A 20,157-nucleotide genomic window follows, 5' to 3' on the forward strand; every position below is an offset into this window, starting at 1 on the left:
GTAAATAATTTTAGGTGCAAAAATGACAAACAAAAAGTAACAAAGAGCCAATCCAGAAACTGCTTTAATCAATCAACACTTGTGGGACTGGAATATATCACACCGACAGATTTATGCCATGGTTACACTTTGCATGATTTAAGCTTTTCAGCATACTGAGCAGCAGCAACCACAACCCATTGAAGCGCTGCTTTAAACGTCGGGAGACATGACGACACCTCCACAGGTAAACATGAAGCAGGGTCACCTTGTCGTTTCGCTACAACTTGTTTGGGACGTGCTCGGCCAGTCAGGAGTCGGAAAGAGGGCCAAGGACGGCGACGGCCTCGATTTCCACCAGCGCGTCCTGAGGAGGCAAGACCATCCAATCAGGATTCCATGAATTCAAACATTTCTAAAGGATAAAAGTAATTTAGAACTGATTTAAACTAAGTTTGATCAAATCTTGCAGCTCGGATGATTTATGTTTAAGCTTTGTTTAAAAGATTCACTCTAACACTTATCAAACAGCTAAAACATATACTTATGAGTACATAAGTTTGTAGTGCAGACTTTTTCAATTAAGCCAGTATATTGTTTTAATAACACATAAGTTTGGGTCAGCACTATTAGGAACCATTAAGGAACTGATTTAATTTAGCGCAACACTGGTTGACATTATTTCACATTTAAAATCTTGGTCCACAAGGAAAAAAAAAAGTCGTCTTCTCAAAAACTGCTGAAAAAAATATTTCACATATATTTTTTCCACATTTCAAAAACGTTTGGCCTAAAATATTCATATTAACAATATTTTGGGTTTTTTAACCCTTTAGAGGCAATATATTTACATAGTTCCACTGTTTATTTTCATAATAAAATACTATTATCTCCATAAAATACAGTTCAGGGTAGATTTGATATGAGATTTGATATAGATTTGTTATTAGTCTCTGAGATGGGTCAATATTTGGCAGAAACATTTCTTTTGATGCATCATTCATTATTTGTTAAATTGAAAATCTTGAGGTTCTTTTGACAAAAACCACAATCTTCCTAAAATATGCTGTAAAAATGAGTTAGATTTATGTTCTGCTTTAAAACAAGTCAGTGTGTTATAACTAATTTAGCCTGAAATATACATCTCAAAACTTAATTTTAGTTTCGGGATTTTAAAGCTTTAAAAGCCTGTATATTCAGATGGCTCAACAGTTTAAAATAATAACATACAAAAAAGTTCAAACTAATTAAAATAGCTAGTACTCCAAAATCCTATAAATGTAGGATCAAAAATGATGTTTTAATGGTTTTCAATGGGTTTGCAATGCAGTGTTGCCATTTCAAGCTAAATAAAGGAACGGACACAATTCAAAAATAAAAAAAAGTAGAAAACCATAACATATCGGGCAGATTTGAGCCATATTCTTTAAACATACTATAAATGGCTGGAAAATGTAAAAAGGAGTGGCATAAAATGCCTCCTGAAGGCTAAAATGACTTGTTAAATGAACAGTTTTTTCTCCATCCAGGGGTCTCAGGTTATTCAGCAAGACTGGCAAAGGAAATCCACATTTTAATCTAAAACACCTACTACTCATGAAAATTTGAATCTTCACACACATCCCCTCGAAAGTCAATGTTTGGGTTAGTTTTAATCATCTTCAGAAAAAAGAACAGCTTAAATGAGCGTCTCTAAAGCTGCTGCGGTACTCTGAATAAAGATCATTTTGTTAAGAAACCAGTTAAAGAGGTTTAAAGGAAGGTAATGGCGGAGATGAATAAACAAGCCAGACCGTTAACTCTGCTATTGCAGTGATATTTAAAAATAAACCACAAATGTCTGCTGGTTTTGTCAGTACTCACTCTGGGCAGAGCAGCAACCTGGTAGGCAGCCCTGGCAGGGAACTTGGTGCTAAAAACTGGAAGAAAGGAAGGGAGGGAAAAAAGAGCCTAGAGTTGCTTGTTAGGGATGTTTTGTGTCTCCCAAAAAAGTTAGTTTGTGGGATTTCCTGAAGTTGCAGGTGTCTTTGAATACAAGACCAGATTTTCCTAATAATCATTTAATTACGCTACCAATAATCCATACTTCAGCCTTTAGCTGTACGTGTTTCACTGTGAACTCAGATTACCAGTTTGGCTGATGTACAACGCTAGATTAAGGCTGTTAAACACATTCCTATATGTTTCATAGGATAGCGAGGCTAAAATGTTTAGGCTGCCTCCATACTGGAGGAAAATACTAATATAATTTAATATACATTTAATATACATTTTTTACTGCAGCTTTTTGTTTGCTTCCCTATAATATTTTTAAGGAGTTGTTCAGATTATTATAACTTTGATCAATATTGGAGTATTTGTTGGCAACTTTGAGTCACACTGGATGCTTATCTCCCGCCTCCTGCCAGCGGGGTCAGGGAAAGTTGCCCGGTTTGTAGGGTTGAATAGCATCTGCAGGGACGCAGGAGCTCAGACGCGTAGAGTCAGCGTCCTGAGGAGCAGTGGTTGCTGGGAAAGGTTGGGATACATCAGCGTGCCTATGCAGCGGTGTCCACTTACAGCTCTGTGGACTCTGCAGGTTAAATTACAGCAGATTGTTGTAATCCAGGAGGAAAAGCCCAAACACCTTCACCGCACTGACACAGCAGAGGAGGAGCTGAAGCAGCCTGTTTGCAGGGTCATCCTCTGACTCAGGAGTCACTCTTCAGCTTTATTGAAACCTTTTCATGGATTTAGTGATGGATCATGAGATGGAAAAGCAGTAATTAAGTGTGCCACTCACATAAATAAAATACTATCAACTCTTTACAGTTAAATATTACCAGCAATAAAGACAGTTTGACAAGAGTGTTTTTTTTCATATTTCTGATGCCATTTACACAAAAACTTGAGCTTTCAAAACAAAAAAAACAAAAAAACTGCTGTCATGGTTTTAGCGGACACTTTGACCCACCCCTGAAAACATGTTTGGGTTTGGATTAAATCTTCCTCCCCATTAAAGCCGTTTCCCTTCACAAAACAGCCTTTAATTCAGCAAACAGCATCAATTTCTTGGATGTTAATCTTTGTCTAATAATAATAATAATAACAGCATATTGGCCCAGTTGCTAACACTAATGCCTTGTAGCAAGAAGGTCCTGGCTTCATATCCTTGCCTTAAGTGGAGCTTGCATCTTCTCCCCGTGCACGTGTGGCTTCCTCCCAATGTCCCGAAAAATAAAAATTGGTTATGTTAAAACGTTGTGTGCATGGTTGTTTGTTCTGTGGTGCCATGTGAAAGACTGTCCAGGGTGTACGTACCTCCTACCCAATGTCCACTGGAGATAGACACCCCCCCCCCCACACGCAACCCAGCAAGGACAAGTGGGTACTGATGATGCATTGATGGAATAATACCACTAACAACATATTAAACATACATTAATAATAGTAATTATTATTTTTGGTATTATAATAAAAATGAATGTGCAATAAATACATTTTAAAAATGCTGTTAGACGAGTTAAAGCCTAGTTTATATTATGAACATTATTACTAACTGAAAATAAACGTAATACCTAAATAAAGTAAATAACATGCTGGCTGTGTGAAGGTTTTAAAAGACAAGAAATACATTTCATCAGTCTTCATCGTTTTGGCTAAAAACTGCCCCCTTGTGGCGTATTTCAGACACAACATGCGTCTGTCCTCAGAAAGGTTGCGTTGAAACAGAATTTGATCCCATTTACACAATAATTATTCAATCATTTTTAAGAAATTGGGTTCTTTTATCAAAATGAACAAAACAAAACAATATTTTTTAATAAAATTTGAAAATAACACAAAAAAAATTATTGGTGTGTAGTGGAATGACTCCAAGCCTCTTGGTATTAAATAATGGGTCTGTGACATCTGATTGTAATAACATCTTGTGTTAAAAACAGAGTTAAACAGATATAAGTATATTTTTCACAGCTCATCCTTAAGGCATTTCTTATTTTGGTTTTTTTAATGTAAATGTTCAGAATTGACCAGAACCAACAATAACTACAATTTAGGTATTAAGCAGAGCTTTTTCCATTTTAATGGATTCCTTATATGCATTCTAAGTTTTCAGACAAAGAGTTAGTTGTCAGGAGATGAAGTTATTAATGGGATCTAAATGTCGCATCAATAGTGTAAAGTACTGACTCACATGTCTTGTAGACATCGTTGACAGAGTTGAAGTCGTTAATATCCTTCAGCAGCACGGTGGTCTTCACCACTGAAGTGAAACAATTTGAGTTCAACATTTAAGTTTAATATTCAAAACAAGCAATAAAAGTAAGAAGCAGGCAACTAACTGATCAGCCTGAATGTGTGAATTTTCACCGTTACTGTAGTCACACCCTGCGCCTTTAAGGATCTCCCCCATGTTGCTCAGAGCCTGAATAAAAGGGAGAAAAAAAGACTGAACAGGACTTATGTGTGGATTGTTAAACCAGGGGTCTGCTCAACATATTTTTCTGTTAAACACTTTGGAAGTAAAAGTCAAAAGGGGGTTTGAAAGAGTTCAGCTCCTGTATGGGTCACCTGTTTAGTCTGAGCCTGAACTCCTCCGTCCACCAGCTGACCAGAGGCCACGTCCATCCCAATCTGACCAGAGATGTACATAGTTCTGTCCACCACCACTGCCTGGCTGCGAGGGACACACAAACACAGATACACATGCAGAAAGTATGCAAGGATATAAACATTTTAGCAGAGAAAAGGTTAGATAGACAACCACTGTTACGCCAGTATTTCGTATTTTTGCAGAGTACTACCAGTTTGTTTTTTTTCTTCTTTCTGCAGCTTCAGCAGATGAGTACTGGGAAACTCACTGCCATAGGAGCTTTTATAATCTTTATTTAGGTCATATTAGTCTTTCAGGAGGACAAGCAAAAGGCAACATGGTAAACCGGACAATACGTATCAACACAGTTCTGTGAAAAAGTATTTTTTTGCCTTCCAGGTGTCTTTTGTTTTTGCAAATGTTTCAGATCAGACTCATTTTAATGTCAGACAAATATAATCTAGGGTTCCTGAACCCCTCAGCAGATCCACTGACTGATCTCCATGCCACACTGCACTGATGCAGTAATTCATGCAAAAACAGCCCCAACCAGGTACCAGTGGCATGTACTGTACACTATGTGGACATACGTTTCAGTTAGCCAGCATTTGTACAATAAAAGACCTTTTATTATTGACCTTATGTAAAATTAATATTTTCTGAGAGTTTTTAATACCTGTAAGCCCAATTAACAGAAAAGAATGTTTGAAATATACCACTGTGTGTGATGAAACTACAGGGGTTGGACAATGAAACTGAAACACCTGGTTTTAGACCACAATAATTTATTAGTATGGTATAGGGCCTCCTTTTACGACCAATACAGCATCAATTCGTCTTGGGAATGACATATACAAGTCCTGCTCAGTGGTCAGAGGGATTTTAAGCCATTCTTCTTGCAGGATAGTGGCCAGGTCACTACGTGATACTGGTGGAGGAAAACGTTTCCTGACTCGCTCCTCCAAAACACCCCAAAGTGGCTCAATAATATTTAGATCTGGTGACTGTGCAGGCCATGGGAGATGTTCAACTTCACTTTCATGTTCATCAAACCAATCTTTCACCAGTCTTGTTGTGTGTATTGGTGCATTGTCATCCTGATACATGGCACCGCCTTCAAGATACAATGTTTGAACCATTGGATGCACATGGTCCTCAAGAATGGTTCGGTAGTCGTTGGCAGTGACGTGCCCATCTAGCACAAGTATTGGGCCAAGGGAATGTCATGATATGGCAGCCAAACCATCACTGATCCACCCCCATGCTTCACTCTGGGCATGCAACAGTCTGGGTGGTACGCTTCTTTGGGGCTTCTCCACACCGTAACTCTCCTGGATGTGGGGAAAACAGTAAAGGTGGACTCATCAGAGAACAATACATGTTTCACATTGTCCGCAGCCCAAGATTTGCGCTCCTTGCACCATTGAAACCGACGTTTGGCATTGGCATGAGGGACCAAAGGTTTGGCTATAGTAGCCCGGCCGTGTATATTGACCCTGTAGAGCTCCTGACGGACAGTTCTGGTGGAAACAGGAGAGTTGAGGTGCACATTTAATTCTACCATGATCTGGGCAGCCGTGGTTTTATGTTTTTTGGATACAATCCGGGTTAGCACCCGAACATCCCTTTCAGACAACTTCCTCTTGCGTCCACAGTTAATCCTGTTAGATGTGGTTCGTCCTTCTTGGTGGTATGCTGACATTACCCTGGATACCGTGGCTCTTGATACATCACAAAGACTTGCTGTCTTGGTCACAGATGCGCCAGCAAGACGTGCACCAACAATTTGTCCTCTTTTGAACTCTGGTATGTCACCCATAATGTTGTGTGCATTTAAATATTTTGAACAAAACTGTGCTCTTACCCTGCTAATTGAACCTTCACACTCTGCTCTTACTGGTGCAATGTGCAATCAATGAAGACTGGTTACCAGGCTGGTCCAATTTAGCCATGAAACCTCCCACACTAAAATGACAAGTGTTTCAGTTTCATTGTCCAACCCCTGTATTTATTGTAGCATAATGGGTGTGATGTTATTCTCCTTTTAGATCATACACAGAGTAACCTGCAGCACTTTGTGTTGCTAAAGAAAAGTTTTATTTCTCTACAGACTAAGAGCATGACCAGTTGACAAAGTTAGACTCATTACTTTTATGACAGGTTAAAGCTCAATTAGACACTGAATCATGGTGATGTTTTATTTAATGTGATTTTAAACTAAAAGATTCTTTTTATAACAAAATGTTTATTTGCTATGGCAGTTTTCACTGCTGGCTTCTGCCAATGAATTCTGTGAAATGATTGACCACTGTGACACTGAAGGTCACAGATCTACAGATGAACCAGGTACCTATCCTCTAAGAGCTACGTAGAATACCAGAAAAGATGAGGGGAGTTTATACTTATGTTTCTTGATAGTAAATACTTGAAAATATAGATTAGTGTGATTAATAATAAAATGAAACTTTGAATCAAGCAGTAGCTTCAGGGGATTTATTTTCTAAGAGCTGGGTTGACGTGTCCTTATCTCTGACCGAGACATATTGCAATGCTGAGAAACGGATTGACTGCTGGGCTTTTAAATTGAGAACATATAAGAATCAGACTGACAATGAGATTGTTTAATTATTGGTGAAATTTATACAAGTTATTCACCCATTTATATTACAGTGTGATGCGATTTAAAATAGTGCTAATCCACGCTGCATTGTGAATTTCAGTTTTTCAAATTAAATTACTTGAGATAATCAACTTTTTAAATTTGTTGTATTAAGAATAACCTTTATAGTTGAATTAAGTTGCGATGATTTGCACTCGCCACAAGGGGGCGGTACAGCAAATGTTTGCAAATTCAAACACGACTAAAGAATGAAATGAATCAAGCCAAGTTTGAACATTTTCCACAACTACAGTTCAAACTGGGCTCAGATCTGATATTATATTTAGCTTCATCATAAAAAAATAACTTCTGCCATCAAAAAAAAGCACCTGATTTAATCTGACATATTTACAGGTCTGCCAGTCCACCCACTAACAGCTGATTGGTCAGAGAAGGAACACCCTTCAGTTTATTCAAGCGCAACTAAAAAGTATTTGTTCTATTCACTATTTTTTTTTTTATTGTAAACATTAATTAAAAACATAAAAGAGTTGCGTTTTAAGCTTTTTTTCCCAGGTAAAACATACTAAAGTCCAATCAGGGGACAAGGCCTTACCTATAAATGCCCTGTCTCACCGGGGCTTTCGGTGTGTAAATGATTTTCCGAGGAGTTGCTGCCATTTCAAGCGTGTCTCTCAGATTTTTCTCTACAAAGTTAAACTTTTGCACCTTGAGCCCCATCTACAGGTGGGTTCACTGGACAGGAAGTCCCGCCCCTGAACAAACACGTGGCTGTCCTAATTTTCTACACTAAACCCCTCCACATCCTGCAGGAAGACATGAAACGGTGCAGATTTCTTGTTTTGGACTCGCCTTACCTGTACGGACCGATGGCAGCTGGAGCTGATGTGGTGTAAACGATCTTTCTGCTGAGTGAGGACATGGTTTTCTCTTTGTAGTGCAAATCAGAGCAGCTGTGGTTGAATAAAATGGCTGCGCAACAGCTTTTGGGAGGACGTCGGCTGTAAAATATGCCGTAGAACCCAAATTAGCAGCGCAGCGAGGGAGTTTATAATGGATGAAAGGCATGCATGAAATGGCTTTGCGCCTTTAGAATAATGGTTACTGTATTAGAAATAGGTCGCAAAGGTCAAGTTCAAAGTTCCTTGTAGACAGTCATAGAACAATCCAAGGTCTGAGTTCCTATATGTAACTTTTAATAATTATTGCAGGTTCTCAAAGGGTTACAAACAAAAAATAATAAATTAAAAAGGTTTAATGCTTACATTCCACTCTGCATCAAGTCAAAACAAAGGAGAAATAATAACGAAAAATAAACACAAACTTGATTTTAGAATCGCACAAATGAGGGGGAAAGCCAAATCAGTTTCCTATTTGAGATTTTACAAAGTTTTTAATGAAATCAAACATATAATAATCCATCTTACATATTAACCGTGCGCCTACTAGAATAACCTCTCTAAAATGCAAACATACATAGTCAAAAAAGACAGATCAAAACGTGTTTGGCCCAAGGGGAGAAAGTGTCAACAGCCAAGATCACATTTAATAAAAGCTCTTAACTCAGAATAATCATATTCCTATGCACTTTATTGCAGTCCAAACCGAAGGCGTTAAAATTAAAGGTGATATTTTGCAAATGACATGATTCTCTTCAATTAGAAGGGGAAAAAAACTGAATAGATGCAGCTCTGATTTACATGATGCAGTACTGATCCTGTTTAAACTGCTTATTCCAGATAAGTCAGTGAGACTCTGAACAGATCCCTTCATTTAAAATAAATAGGCGATCCACATTCATATGTAACAGAAACCTGACAACACGCATGTACTAGATATGAAGACGGTCATTATCAGGAATAATTGAGAATCTCAAACTTAACAAAAGGCAAATATCAACAGCTTCTTGTTGAAAGGACCAAGCTTTCAAATCACTATATATGCTTGTAGTTTTGATATCGTTTTGAGAGTTTAGCCTGAAAATTTTAACAAAACCTTAAATTTTTAGAAATGCACCAATCAGGCCTTTCCAGAGCCGATACTGATCACTGGTTTTCTTTAAGCTCCGACCTGCAAATTAACCTTTTTGTTTTCGTGACGACTAGATGGCATTTAGGAAGAAAAACTAAGCTGCAGCTTCTTTGAGAGATCGAATGGAAACAAACAGAAAATTAAAGAATATCACCAGTATTTATGCATTATGGGGCACTAACAGAGTTAAAAAAAGGCTTGTTTCTAATTCAATATTTGTTGGCTATGTTCATGATAGGTGTAAGGAATTCATATTTTGCATGCTAATAAGATATTCAGCCTGATGTAGTCTCACTGCAGTTGATGACACAGATGGTGACTAAAAGGTTCTGGTCCTGGACCGGCAAACAGGAAACAGAAGAGGGAGGAGAGGGGCAGCTGATATCATTGGAATATCAACATAATTTCCTAATATTGTGCAACCCTAGTTCCTTATCTTTATTTGATTTTATTAAAAATATTTAATAAATGCACATCAAAGTACATGCTATTGGTTGATGCAATTTATGAACTGAAAGAAAATGGGAGTCTGGGGTTTTAATGCATTTAATGAATATAGGGGATCATTTTTCTGTTGGCAAATGATTGATTCTGATCTCTAATCTTGATCATTTACCATCAATCCAGTTTTTAAAGCGGTGTTGTAACTCATTGTCACTCCAGGAGGGTTAACACTGACCCTTACAGATTAACTTTGAATGTATCTCTCCCCTCTGGCTTAATAACAGCAAAAGAAGAATATCTGCTGCTGCATTGCAGTTTCAATTTTTCCAGCATTAAATTATCTATCTGTGACTCTTAAGCACAGAAGCTGCTACTGTTCTACTAAAAAGGGAGTCCAACACGTGTGCAAACAGGTTTGCACATGTGTATTTTATCCCAAAACACAGTTTCCTTCATGGAAAGCAGAACTCTAAATACAAAGACGCATTAAGCACAGTTATGCACCACTGCTGCAGGGAGAATATGGAAAATACAGCATCAAAGAGCCAATTAAAGTTTAACCACTGTGGTTAGATGTGATGCATCTGACAACTTGCTTTTAACAGTTTAGCTTAATGTGTAGCAGTTCAAGAAAACCTTTTTTTTAATTATAATATTTTTTATAAACCTCAGAAGATTTTCAACAAATAAGAATCAGGAATAGCTTTTGGTTTAGTTTTACTACTTGGTATTCCATTTCTGTGCAATCCGTTTTCATCTGGATCAGTTAGCCGAATCAAGGCTCTAATTTTGAATGCAAATCGCCACTCTCGGCTAACGGGATGGCGTGTTTGTAATTGACCTAAGAGGCACTACGATACATGAGGTCTGTCAATGCAGACGGTGAAGCAAAACTCAAAAACCAATCCCAGTTTGTGGTCCGTGTGAAAACATCCATAGTCCAACCACATTGTTTCCGTTGCAGCTTCTATAGTTTTCCTCCAACCGGTCTCGATGTTACAGAACAAGGTGCAAACGTCCAGTTACTTGGTGGTTTTATTACATTGCTCATTATTTTAAGGCATTCTCAATGTCAGCATAATTCTGATTGTCTTTGGTCATGGACGAACCTCCACAGCATCGGATGGAGGTTATTTTTAAACTAGGCTCTGTGCTATATTTACATTACAAGTAAAAAGTCTGAAGGGAAAAAAGCACTTCATTAAATCTGCTGCACCTACAGCTGCTCCCGCTGGAGGACTGACTTCCTTATGTGCTGATGGTGACTCCCAGCGGGTGCTAAGAATGAGATGGCAAGCAGTTCACTGAGAAAAGAGGAAATTCCTTTTTTTAAGATGGCCTCGGGGGTTACTTCTCCTTTTTTGCCCACAGTCCTGAGCGGCGTTTACCAGAAAACGACTTCGCTGCAACTGCAGAGAGATCGTCATCCAGGAAAGAAAGCATTCAACTTCATTCAGAGGCCAGTTAGCAGTTATTCAGGACATTAGAGAGGATTTAGATAAGAACAACATGGTGGTCTTGTTCTCCTGCTGAGACCTAAGTTTGCTGCTGGCTTTGGGAAAAGGAAGAGGTGATTGGAGGAGCCCTTAAAAGTTCTGTTGTCTTCGCTTTTTAGCATCCATTGCATCCAGGATGGGTTGCCTCTTGGCAGTGTAGCGCTGCCTGAGATCCTCAATCTCCCGCTCCATCATGGGATCCAAGGCACTAAGGCGCAACTGCAGCTCCTCAAAGTCCAGTTTCTTCAACTGAAAACACATAAAAAAAAATAGATGAACCCCAAACTTTACCACTCTTTTTTAAGGGTTCTCAGTCCTTTTAAAAAGGCAATCCAAAAGTTCACTGAATATATGACAGATATTTCGACGGTGATCAAGCTTTAAAGATGGAGGTTGAACAAAACATGATCTGAAGGGATGGATGGGCGAACAAAGACTGACAAATGGACGGTCGAGTGGCTAATGGACAAACGGAAAGGCTGACAATGGAAAAACAGACTGAAAGAATGGAGGACAAATTGATATATGGACTGATGGACAAACAGAGGAACAGGCAAATAGACTGATGGATGGACTGTCAAGAAATGTTAACATACCGTAAATTCCAGATTATAAGCCGCTACTTTTTTCACACGCTTTGAACACTGCGGCCTATACAACGGTGCGGCTAATGCATGTTTTTTTTTTCATGCCGCCAAAAACATTTTGCCTGGTAACAGTAGACCAATCAAATTGATGAGTAGTTCAAAGATGTCCAATGAACTTGTGCGATAAATCAAGAGCACTTTCACAATTCAATTACCGGTATTGTAAATCAGATATTTATATTCACCCTCATCAACAAGGAAAATCACCAACGGGTTTCGAAAGACTAGACTGCTGCGTGATTAAGGGGACCGGGTTTGCTCAAGTGAGAGCGTCAACGAAGAGGTTGAAGTGAGTGACGAGATCCTGAGGCTCGTCAATTCAGACTGAAGAAATGGACTTTGATGGTTTCAGTGCGCAGGAAGAAGATGAAGAAGGCGATCAATGACTTTTGACCCGGTAGGCTGCAGTGTATATCAGTTAGGAGATATTGGAATGTTGTTTTTAAACTGTTCAGTAAAAAAGTATCAGCAACGAAGTTTGTGTGTTACTGATAACGTATGTATATTTAAAGGTAGCCGTGTTATCCACTGTTTGAAAAAAAGCATTTGCAATATGCATTTGTTTATAATTACCATACGGGTTAAAAAATCCTCACATGTAATATCTTTCTGTGTAAATATTTCATATTACAAAGTGGGACACCCGCAGCTTAACATCTGGTGCGTCCTATACAAGTATAAAATTGGTTTTCTTTCTAAAATTAGAGGATGCAGCTTTTAATCAGGTGTGCTCTGTAGTCCGGAATTTACGGTACTTTGTTTCTCCCCTGATACTCATCAAAAACTTGAAAATGCTCAAATCATATTCCATGCCTCCCCAGCCTCTGAAGGAACCCTGAGAGAACACAACTTCTGCCATATCATGTCTACCAGCACCCAGACACTCACAAAGTCAAAGTCTCCATCCTGCGGGACCTTCCAGTTATCAGGAAAGACACTTTTGGACTGGATGTGGTAGCCGGGCTGCTCCGGCGGCTGGTTGCGGTTGTAGTTTTCCTGCTGCTGAGCTGCCTTGTTGGAGTCCTGCTTATCAAAGTAGTCCATAAAGGAAGGGCGCATGGGCTGCTGGGGGGTGGCGTTCCCTGTGAATGAAAAAGAGGATCTAGTATAACGTCTTAGAAAACAAAAATTTACAATAAAATCTCAAACAAGCCAAACCTTTGTAAACAGTGCCTTTCTATCCATGTACTGCCAATGCATAAACACACAAGATCCAATGTACAACACCAAAATGTGGATGATTTATCTTTTCGCTTCATGTTAGGGTGACTTTTTGATATAAAATTTTGTAAGAGGTTGAGCAGTTTAGTTTCTGAATGCAGAAGAAGCCACTGATGACGACAGAATGACCTGAGAGGTTATATTGAATGTAAACACAGCTAAATCTATGGCACATGTGTTCAAACTATGAATTATGATTCTATCATACCATCATGTTAGGTAAAACAAGACAATAATGTGCAAAAATGGTATCTTGAAAACATTACTTCCTTGTAGGTTTTTGGAGACAGCGTTTGGCATTCCCAGAACATGTAAGGACTTGTAAATGAAAGCTGATAATTGAAGACTCGTTTACAGAACCATGCGACTACCCACCACTTACATGGTTTAAACTGGGACCATGAGATAATCTAACGCCCTGCTCGGTCCCCGTGCTGTGCACAAACACACAGATGTTCGTCTAACTGTAATAGCTGTCAGCTTCCACCAGAGGGCAAAAGCCAACGGAAAAACCTCAAATGTGAGCTAAACCCCAGGAGCTGCTTTACAGAGGAGTACAGCGAAAAGCAACAAACTGGTCTCAAAGGGACATGTTTGTTGCGTCAGTGGACACAAGCTGGATTTATAAAGCCATGCATGGTGCTTTGCTAGTCTTATCTTGCTGAGGGGTGGCTAATTCAAAGGTTTAATGGACATACAAAAGCCAGTACAACCAACTTCACTAAAACATCACCTAACTGGTAAATAGAGTCCACCTGTGTCTAATTTATTCTCCAGATGTTGTGAAGATGCATCATGGAGACCAAGGAACACATCAGACAGGAGAAGGAGGAAGTTCTGGAGAAGTTTAAAGCAGAGTTAGGTTATAAAACAACTCAGACTGTTCAACCCATCATCCAAAAACAGAAAGGTATGGAAGAACATCCACCTAAACTGACAAGATGGCCAAGGAGAAAATTAATCTGAGAAGCAACCAAAAGGCCCACGGTAACTCTGGACAAGCTGCAGAGATCCACAGCTCAGGTGGGAGAAATTGTCAACAGGATCACTATTATTCATGCATTTCATAAATCTGGGGGAGGCAGCATGAAGCTGCTGTGTTGCCATTATTCAGCTGGGACAGCGAAGCTGGTTAGAGTTGGTGACAACCCTGGAGGAAAACAACCGTCTACACACCTGAGACGAGGATGGAAGTTGATGTTCCAGACAACGACTCTAAATCTACAGCCAGAGCTAAAATGGAATGATTCAGATCAAAGCATATTCAAGTGCTAGAATGGCCCAGTCAAAGTCCAGACATAAATCCAAAGAGCAAGGTTCTCGCCAGCGTATTTCAGCATAGCCATTTATAATGTGCATTTTCCATGGAAATGCCTACATTACATAGAACATAACATAAATGCACATGAAAACATACAAAATGCACATTACATAAAATATATTGAAAAACATACCATCTGATATTCAGCTATATAAATGTTCATAAATAAGTATGTTAAAAAGTACTACCTGGAAAAAAAAAGCTAAGCAAAGCTTGTAGAAACATAACTAAAATAACTTGGAGCTGCAAATCACCATTATTGTTTTGTTTTTCTAAAAAATAAAAACCATGTTTTACTCCCACTTTACAACTATGCACTACTGTGTGTTGGTCTAATACATAAATCCTAACTAAACACACTCAATGCCACAAAAACTGACAACAACCAACAGAAATCGGCTTTTAAACTGAACACTGGCTGAATCTGACCGGTTTCTAAACAGAGTCTTGGAGAAATAAAGTGCCCCCCCCCACATGAATTCTTTAATAAACAAACCATGTCATCTTACTTCTCATTGACCCTTGGTCCTCCTCATCCTCTTCATCATCACTATTGATGACCATAGTCCCCAGATCTGATTCTAGCATGGTGCTGCCATGTTCGATCATGGTCTGCGCCCCGTCGCTCATAGTGCTAGTGGCCCGCATGGTCCCAGCACCCTCGGGGCCGGACTTCACCATCGTGTGGGAGTCCACCTCTGTCTCCTCCTCCTAGGAGAAAAAATAAAAACATGACGGATTATTATTATTCTGGAAATATGATGTCTCATTCGGACTCGGCACACATACAGAGTTGTCATCCTCCTCCTCCAGCTCTCTCTGCTGCTCCTGCTGCCTCTTGGCTTTCATCTCCATGGCTTCGGTTATCAGATCTCTGAGGATTGTGACAGGTTTCGCCTGGCTGATGAATGGATGCTGCATAAGAAAAACAAAAAAAGAATTATTTTTAATTTATAAATATGTTCTTGTACAGTTGTGTTCATTTTTGTCTTCTGCTCCAACCTGTAGAAGCTGTGTTGCAGTTGCTCTCTGCTCAGGGTTTTTGACCAAACATTTCTTGACAAAGTCCGTGAATTCATCTGACCAATGCTCCGGCTTCCTGAACGTAGGAGGTGGGTTGGTGGGAATCATAAATATAGCCTGTAGGGTAAGATGCAGGATTGCAGAGAACAAAGAATTATAACAGCAACCAGGTGCAAGCAACAACTTATAAAAAAAAAATAAAAAAAAACTGTGACACTCACTCTCATTGGGTGGATGTCAGCATAAGGAGGTTTACCCTCTGCCATTTCTATAGAAGTGATGCCCAGAGACCAGATGTCAGCTACACAGTTGTAGCCGATCTCCTGGATCACTTCTGGAGCCATCCAGAACGGAGTACCAATCACAGTGTTTCTTTTCGCCATTGTGTCCTTTGGAACAAATATATAGCTATCAATCACTATCATTTGCATTGATAAAAGCTGGCAAAAGACTAAAAGAGTCTAATCAAAGTTGTGACACATTTGCAATGAAACTAAAGCTGTGTTTACCTTGAATTAAAACAGACGGCAATTACAGTACCCGGCTAAAGCGTTCATACCTCAAACCTCTTCTCATATTAACAATTTACAACCAGAAACTTCAATGTATTTTTTTGCAGCAATAGAGCCCTTATTTTTTGATAGTAGGTAGACAGGAAAGAGAGGGACACATTCTGCAAACATCGCCGGGTCCGGGGCTGGAACCCGGGACAGCCGCACCACAGACTATAGCCTCTGCACGTGGTCACACGCTTAACCCCTACGCCACCACCGCCGCGCCCAACGTCAATGTATGCTATTGGGATTTCATGTGATAGACATGACAAAAAACGATCAGCTATCCTGCAATTAATGAATCTCTTTCAGTTGTTTTGTTTTACCGTTAACTGCCCCGCAACTCCAAAGTCAGCCAGTTTGGCATGACCCTCCGTGTTGAGAAGGATGTTTCCTGCCTTGATGTCACGATGGATCTTTCTCATAAAATGAAGATATTCAAGACCCTTGAGAGTTGACTTCAGGATGGTGGCAATCTCATCTTCTGTCAGCTGGGGTGAGAGAAAACCAAAACCAGTGTAGGAATGATAAGATAAACGTAGAGAAGCATTAAAATGAAGCCCAACTAGAGCAGAGACACATCTGTTCATACATTTATTAAATGAGACGATGGTGTGCCAATAAATAAGGGATTTGTTTAAAAATTATTTTAAATCACACAACAGATCAACTACATAAACTGCTATGTGGAGCAACTATAACTTTTTGTAAACACACAGTTTTGTTTCGCAGTCTGATGATGTCTGAAACAGATCCAGCTCCACAGTACTCCATGACAATCCACAGGTCTGTGTTCTTGAAGTAACTGCCGTAGTATTTTACAACATAGGGACTGCAAGGAGAAAGGAAATGGGGTCAAAAACAGCTTCATTTTGAACAGTAAGAGCATTAGTTAAAGAAATTCTATCCCTGATTAGACCGTTGGCTGCTAAAACGTTGTGTGCAATATTGATGATTTGTTTCAGCTACATATTGGATATGTTTAGGTAAGCTGTGACGTTGCACCACCTGTCACACTGCTGCATAATGGAGATCTCCTTGATGATTTCCTGCAGATCAGACTCCACAGGAACCTGCTTGATAGCCACCACCTGTCCCGACTCCTTATGAATGGCCTTAAATACGCTGCCATAGGAGCTAAACACACACAAACATTTTAGAATTGAAACTAGTAAACATGCAACAACCAGAAGTGAAAATAGAAGTTAAAAAAAGTGGAAAGCAGAACACTTCTTACCCTTCACCAAGTTTCTCCAGAACGTCAAACACTTCCTCTGGTTGTTTGGTCAAACTGTCCTCACTCAGCTTTTTCAACTTACTGCAAAATGAAGCAGGTCATCTTATGATCTCAGAAATCTTGGTGCCATTTACTTCATTAACGACAAATCTGAACTGTTCGGGTTGATACAATACCTTAATGACAACTAAAACCGTACATCTTTATTATAGCATTTTTACTTATTCTACTGGGGAAAAGTCTAACTGAAAATATGAAGATGGTAATGGTTAACGACCAGATTTGTGAGAAGCCCAAAAAGCCTGACTAAAAAGATGTAATGAAAGCAAACCTTATTAAAGCAACACATAAAATCTGTTGCAACCGACTATGGTCTCCACAACTTTAAACAAAATGTAATGACAAATAACGTGACATTTTGATTGCGCTTCAGTAAATGTATTTTCCTCGAATAAAAACGAAAATGAAAATCCTACAAACGACCTCACCTTCGATCCTTATTTTAAAAAAATTAACGGGAAGCACATTAACCGTTTAAAAGTGGCATCTGTGTTGCATTTCTGATCTTTTGTTGTTTTTCCGAGTTGAGACTTTCAAATAAGAGTGAGGCTAACTAAGATAGCTTAGCACCAGCTAGCCGAGCTACCGCGTACATTAGACAAATTTAACAGCTTTTAATTAAGGTTTCGGAAATGTCTACAAACCTTTTCGGTGCGGACGACTCCATGACGTTCAGACTTTAAAAAAAATAAAGCACAACAATAAATGAACTTATGAGGCCGGTTAAGTCAGAAACAGCCAAGATACGGACATCGTCGGTAAAGCAGCCTGTTTGTTACAAACTAGTGAAGGGCCAGCTGAGGGGGAGCTCGTTAGATGATGGACACCTTTGCGGTTTTAACGGCACCACATCGCCCCCTTTCGGAAAGGAATGCAACAACAGACTCACCAGGGGACACGCACACTTCGAAAACACTGATAATTTGATTATAACAATAAAAACCCTGAATTGTTTGCTTATATCTGCTATCTAGTGAAAATATAAGAATGTTTATCCAGGTCAACCGCAAACCAACTTCCTTCCATCTTCTGTTGAGAAGCATTAACTGTACAGGGGTCTGAAAGAATCCAGAGCCTTCCGCGATGGCTCTTAATAACTTTGGGTAAAAATGATAAACAAACAACTAATGTTATTAAATATAGGTATAATAACAAATGCAGGTTTAAGCATTTTTTGTGTGAAAATAATTGCATTCAATTTCCACAACAGAATGGCACTCACAATACTAATAACATTTTTTAGATTTATTGTCCTTGTCATTAGGTTGGAAACTATGTGCCTTTCTTTAAATCGTTTTCTATAAATATGAACATTTCATTTTAAAATTAGAAATAAAGTGTTGTTCTTTTTATATGACAGCTAATTTCCTATAGTAGGAAATAATTTGATCAAAAATTATAAGCTCTTTTCATAAGGTCATGTAACAACTGCTGCTGTAATGAAGTTTTATTTAACTGGACTGAGGGCAAAAATGGCTCTTTGGACTGTAAAGGTTGTAGACCCCTCCATTAACAATATTTCACAATCAGAACCGTGCCTGGAAAAAGAAGGACAAAAGCAGTGCTTGCATACTGTTTTAGTTACCGTAGGTCTTATAACTGATTGGAGTGAATTATTACTGTATCATTTTAACCAGAAACTTTGGGTCTTTAAACAGTACCTTGTAAAAGTATTCACAACCTTTTACTTTTTGTTTTTTGTTTTGTGTTTTTCCATCCTTTTACAACATGTATTAACATACTTCATTGAGTTCTTTTGGTGTAGACCAACACAAAGTAGTGCAAAATTGTAAGGCAAGAAACAAAAATGTATATTTTTTATAAATATTTTACAAATAAAAGTTTAAAACATGTTGCATACACTTGTAGTCAGCCTAGTCAATACTTTATAGAATAACACATAGCTTCACGCACAAATGCTAGCCTTTTATAGTATGTCTTGTGTGTTCTTTGTTCTTCATGATGCTGTTTATTCACAGATGTTCTCCACCAAACCACTGAGTCCTGCACAGAACAGCTGTATTTATACTAACAATAAATTACACACATGTGGACTCCATTTAGGTGACCTCTGAACACAAATGGAATTTATTTAGGGGTCAGTCAGTCATTTTCTACCGCTTATTCCATAGTGGGTCACGGGGGAGCTGGTGCCTATCTCCAGCAGTCTATGGGCGAGAGGCAGGGTACACCCTGGACAGGTCGCCAGTTCATCGCAGGGCAACACACATACAACCATACACACACTCATTCATACACCTAAGGGCAATTTAGAGAGACCAATTAACCTAACAGGCATGTTTTTGGACTGTGGGAGGAAGCCGGAGTACCCGGTGAGAACCCACACATGCACGGGGAGAACATGCAAACTTGTCACAGTAAAAACGATTGAATCAGAATCAGTTTTATTGCCAAGTTCGTACATACAAACAAGGAATTTGACTCCGGTACACTTTGCCCTTTGGTTTTGTTTTTGCATTACAGAATATACATATTTACAATGTACAATATACACATATATAATTAAAAAGGTGCATTTGCAACATCTGTATGCTGTTGTTTTGTACTCTATTAAATGTTCAACAGAGAAACAGCCTGGGGGAAGAAACTGTCTCTGTGGTGCCTGGTTTTAGTGAACAGTGCTCTGTAGCGGCAGCCTGAAGGTAAAGCTCTGAACAGTTTATGTGCAGGGTATGTGGGGTCTGCAGAGATTTTAGCAGCTCTTTTCCTGACCCTAGACCTGTATAAGTCCTGGATGGAGGGAAGGTCAGCTCTGATTATTCTCTCTGCAGTCCTGATTATTCGTTGCAGTCTGGACCTGTCCTGTTTTGTGGATGAGCCAAACCACACTGAGATGGATGAAGACAGGACAGACTGAATGATGGCAATGTAGAAGATGACCAGCAGCTCCTGTGGAAGGTTGAACTTCTTGAGTTGCCTCAGGACGTACA

The 20,157-nt window shown here is 39.1% G+C and overlaps 2 protein-coding genes across 3 annotated transcripts; both read right to left on the bottom strand.

Annotated features, from left to right (window-relative positions):
* Nucleotides 1-46: 46 nt before the first annotated feature.
* On the bottom strand, nt 47-8,186 carry rida (reactive intermediate imine deaminase A homolog). Of its 2 annotated transcripts, none has more exons than XM_047383218.1 (6): nt 8,030-8,186; nt 4,531-4,636; nt 4,330-4,384; nt 4,154-4,222; nt 1,843-1,898; nt 47-346 (listed from the first exon to the last, which is right to left on the bottom strand). In XM_047383218.1, the coding sequence occupies exons 1-6, from the start codon at nt 8,092-8,094 to the stop codon at nt 290-292; spliced, it is 408 nt and encodes a 135-aa protein (XP_047239174.1). In that variant the 5' UTR covers nt 8,095-8,186; the 3' UTR covers nt 47-289. The 2 variants fall into 2 exon arrangements, with proteins under 2 accessions (XP_047239174.1, XP_047239173.1); XM_047383217.1 differs by lacking the exon at nt 8,030-8,186 and adding an exon at nt 7,768-7,925.
* Nucleotides 8,187-8,345: 159 nt separating this feature from the next.
* stk3 (serine/threonine kinase 3 (STE20 homolog, yeast)) lies at nt 8,346-18,199 on the bottom strand. Its single transcript, XM_047383216.1, has 11 exons — nt 17,851-18,199; nt 17,147-17,227; nt 16,918-17,046; nt 16,627-16,741; nt 16,236-16,400; nt 15,577-15,744; nt 15,335-15,472; nt 15,122-15,247; nt 14,842-15,043; nt 12,679-12,872; nt 8,346-11,392 (listed from the first exon to the last, which is right to left on the bottom strand). The coding sequence occupies exons 1-11, from the start codon at nt 17,871-17,873 to the stop codon at nt 11,234-11,236; spliced, it is 1,500 nt and encodes a 499-aa protein (XP_047239172.1). The 5' UTR covers nt 17,874-18,199; the 3' UTR covers nt 8,346-11,233.
* Between the last annotated feature and the right edge of the window lie 1,958 nt (nt 18,200-20,157).

This window comes from Girardinichthys multiradiatus, chromosome 13 (genome assembly GCF_021462225.1).
Source record: "Girardinichthys multiradiatus isolate DD_20200921_A chromosome 13, DD_fGirMul_XY1, whole genome shotgun sequence".
NCBI classification, from domain to species: Eukaryota; Metazoa; Chordata; class Actinopteri; order Cyprinodontiformes; family Goodeidae; genus Girardinichthys; species Girardinichthys multiradiatus.

Coding starts and splice junctions, on each gene's coding strand:
- rida (XM_047383217.1), bottom strand. CDS start 7,892: ATGGGGCTCAAGGTGCAAAAGTTTAACTTTGTAGAGAAAAATCTGAGA. Junction 4,637..7,767: donor GTGAGACAGGGCATTTATAG/GTAAGGCCTTGT, acceptor TGTCCCTCGCAG/CCAGGCAGTGGTGGTGGACA. Junction 4,385..4,530: donor TTCAGGCTCAGACTAAACAG/GTGACCCATACA, acceptor CCTTTTATTCAG/GCTCTGAGCAACATGGGGGA.
- stk3 (XM_047383216.1), bottom strand. CDS start 17,873: ATGGAGTCGTCCGCACCGAAAAG. Junction 17,047..17,146: donor CTGGAGAAACTTGGTGAAGG/GTAAGAAGTGTT, acceptor GTGTGTGTTTAG/CTCCTATGGCAGCGTATTTA. Junction 11,393..12,678: donor AGGATGGAGACTTTGACTTT/GTGAGTGTCTGG, acceptor ATGTGTTTTCAG/TTGAAGAAACTGGACTTTGA.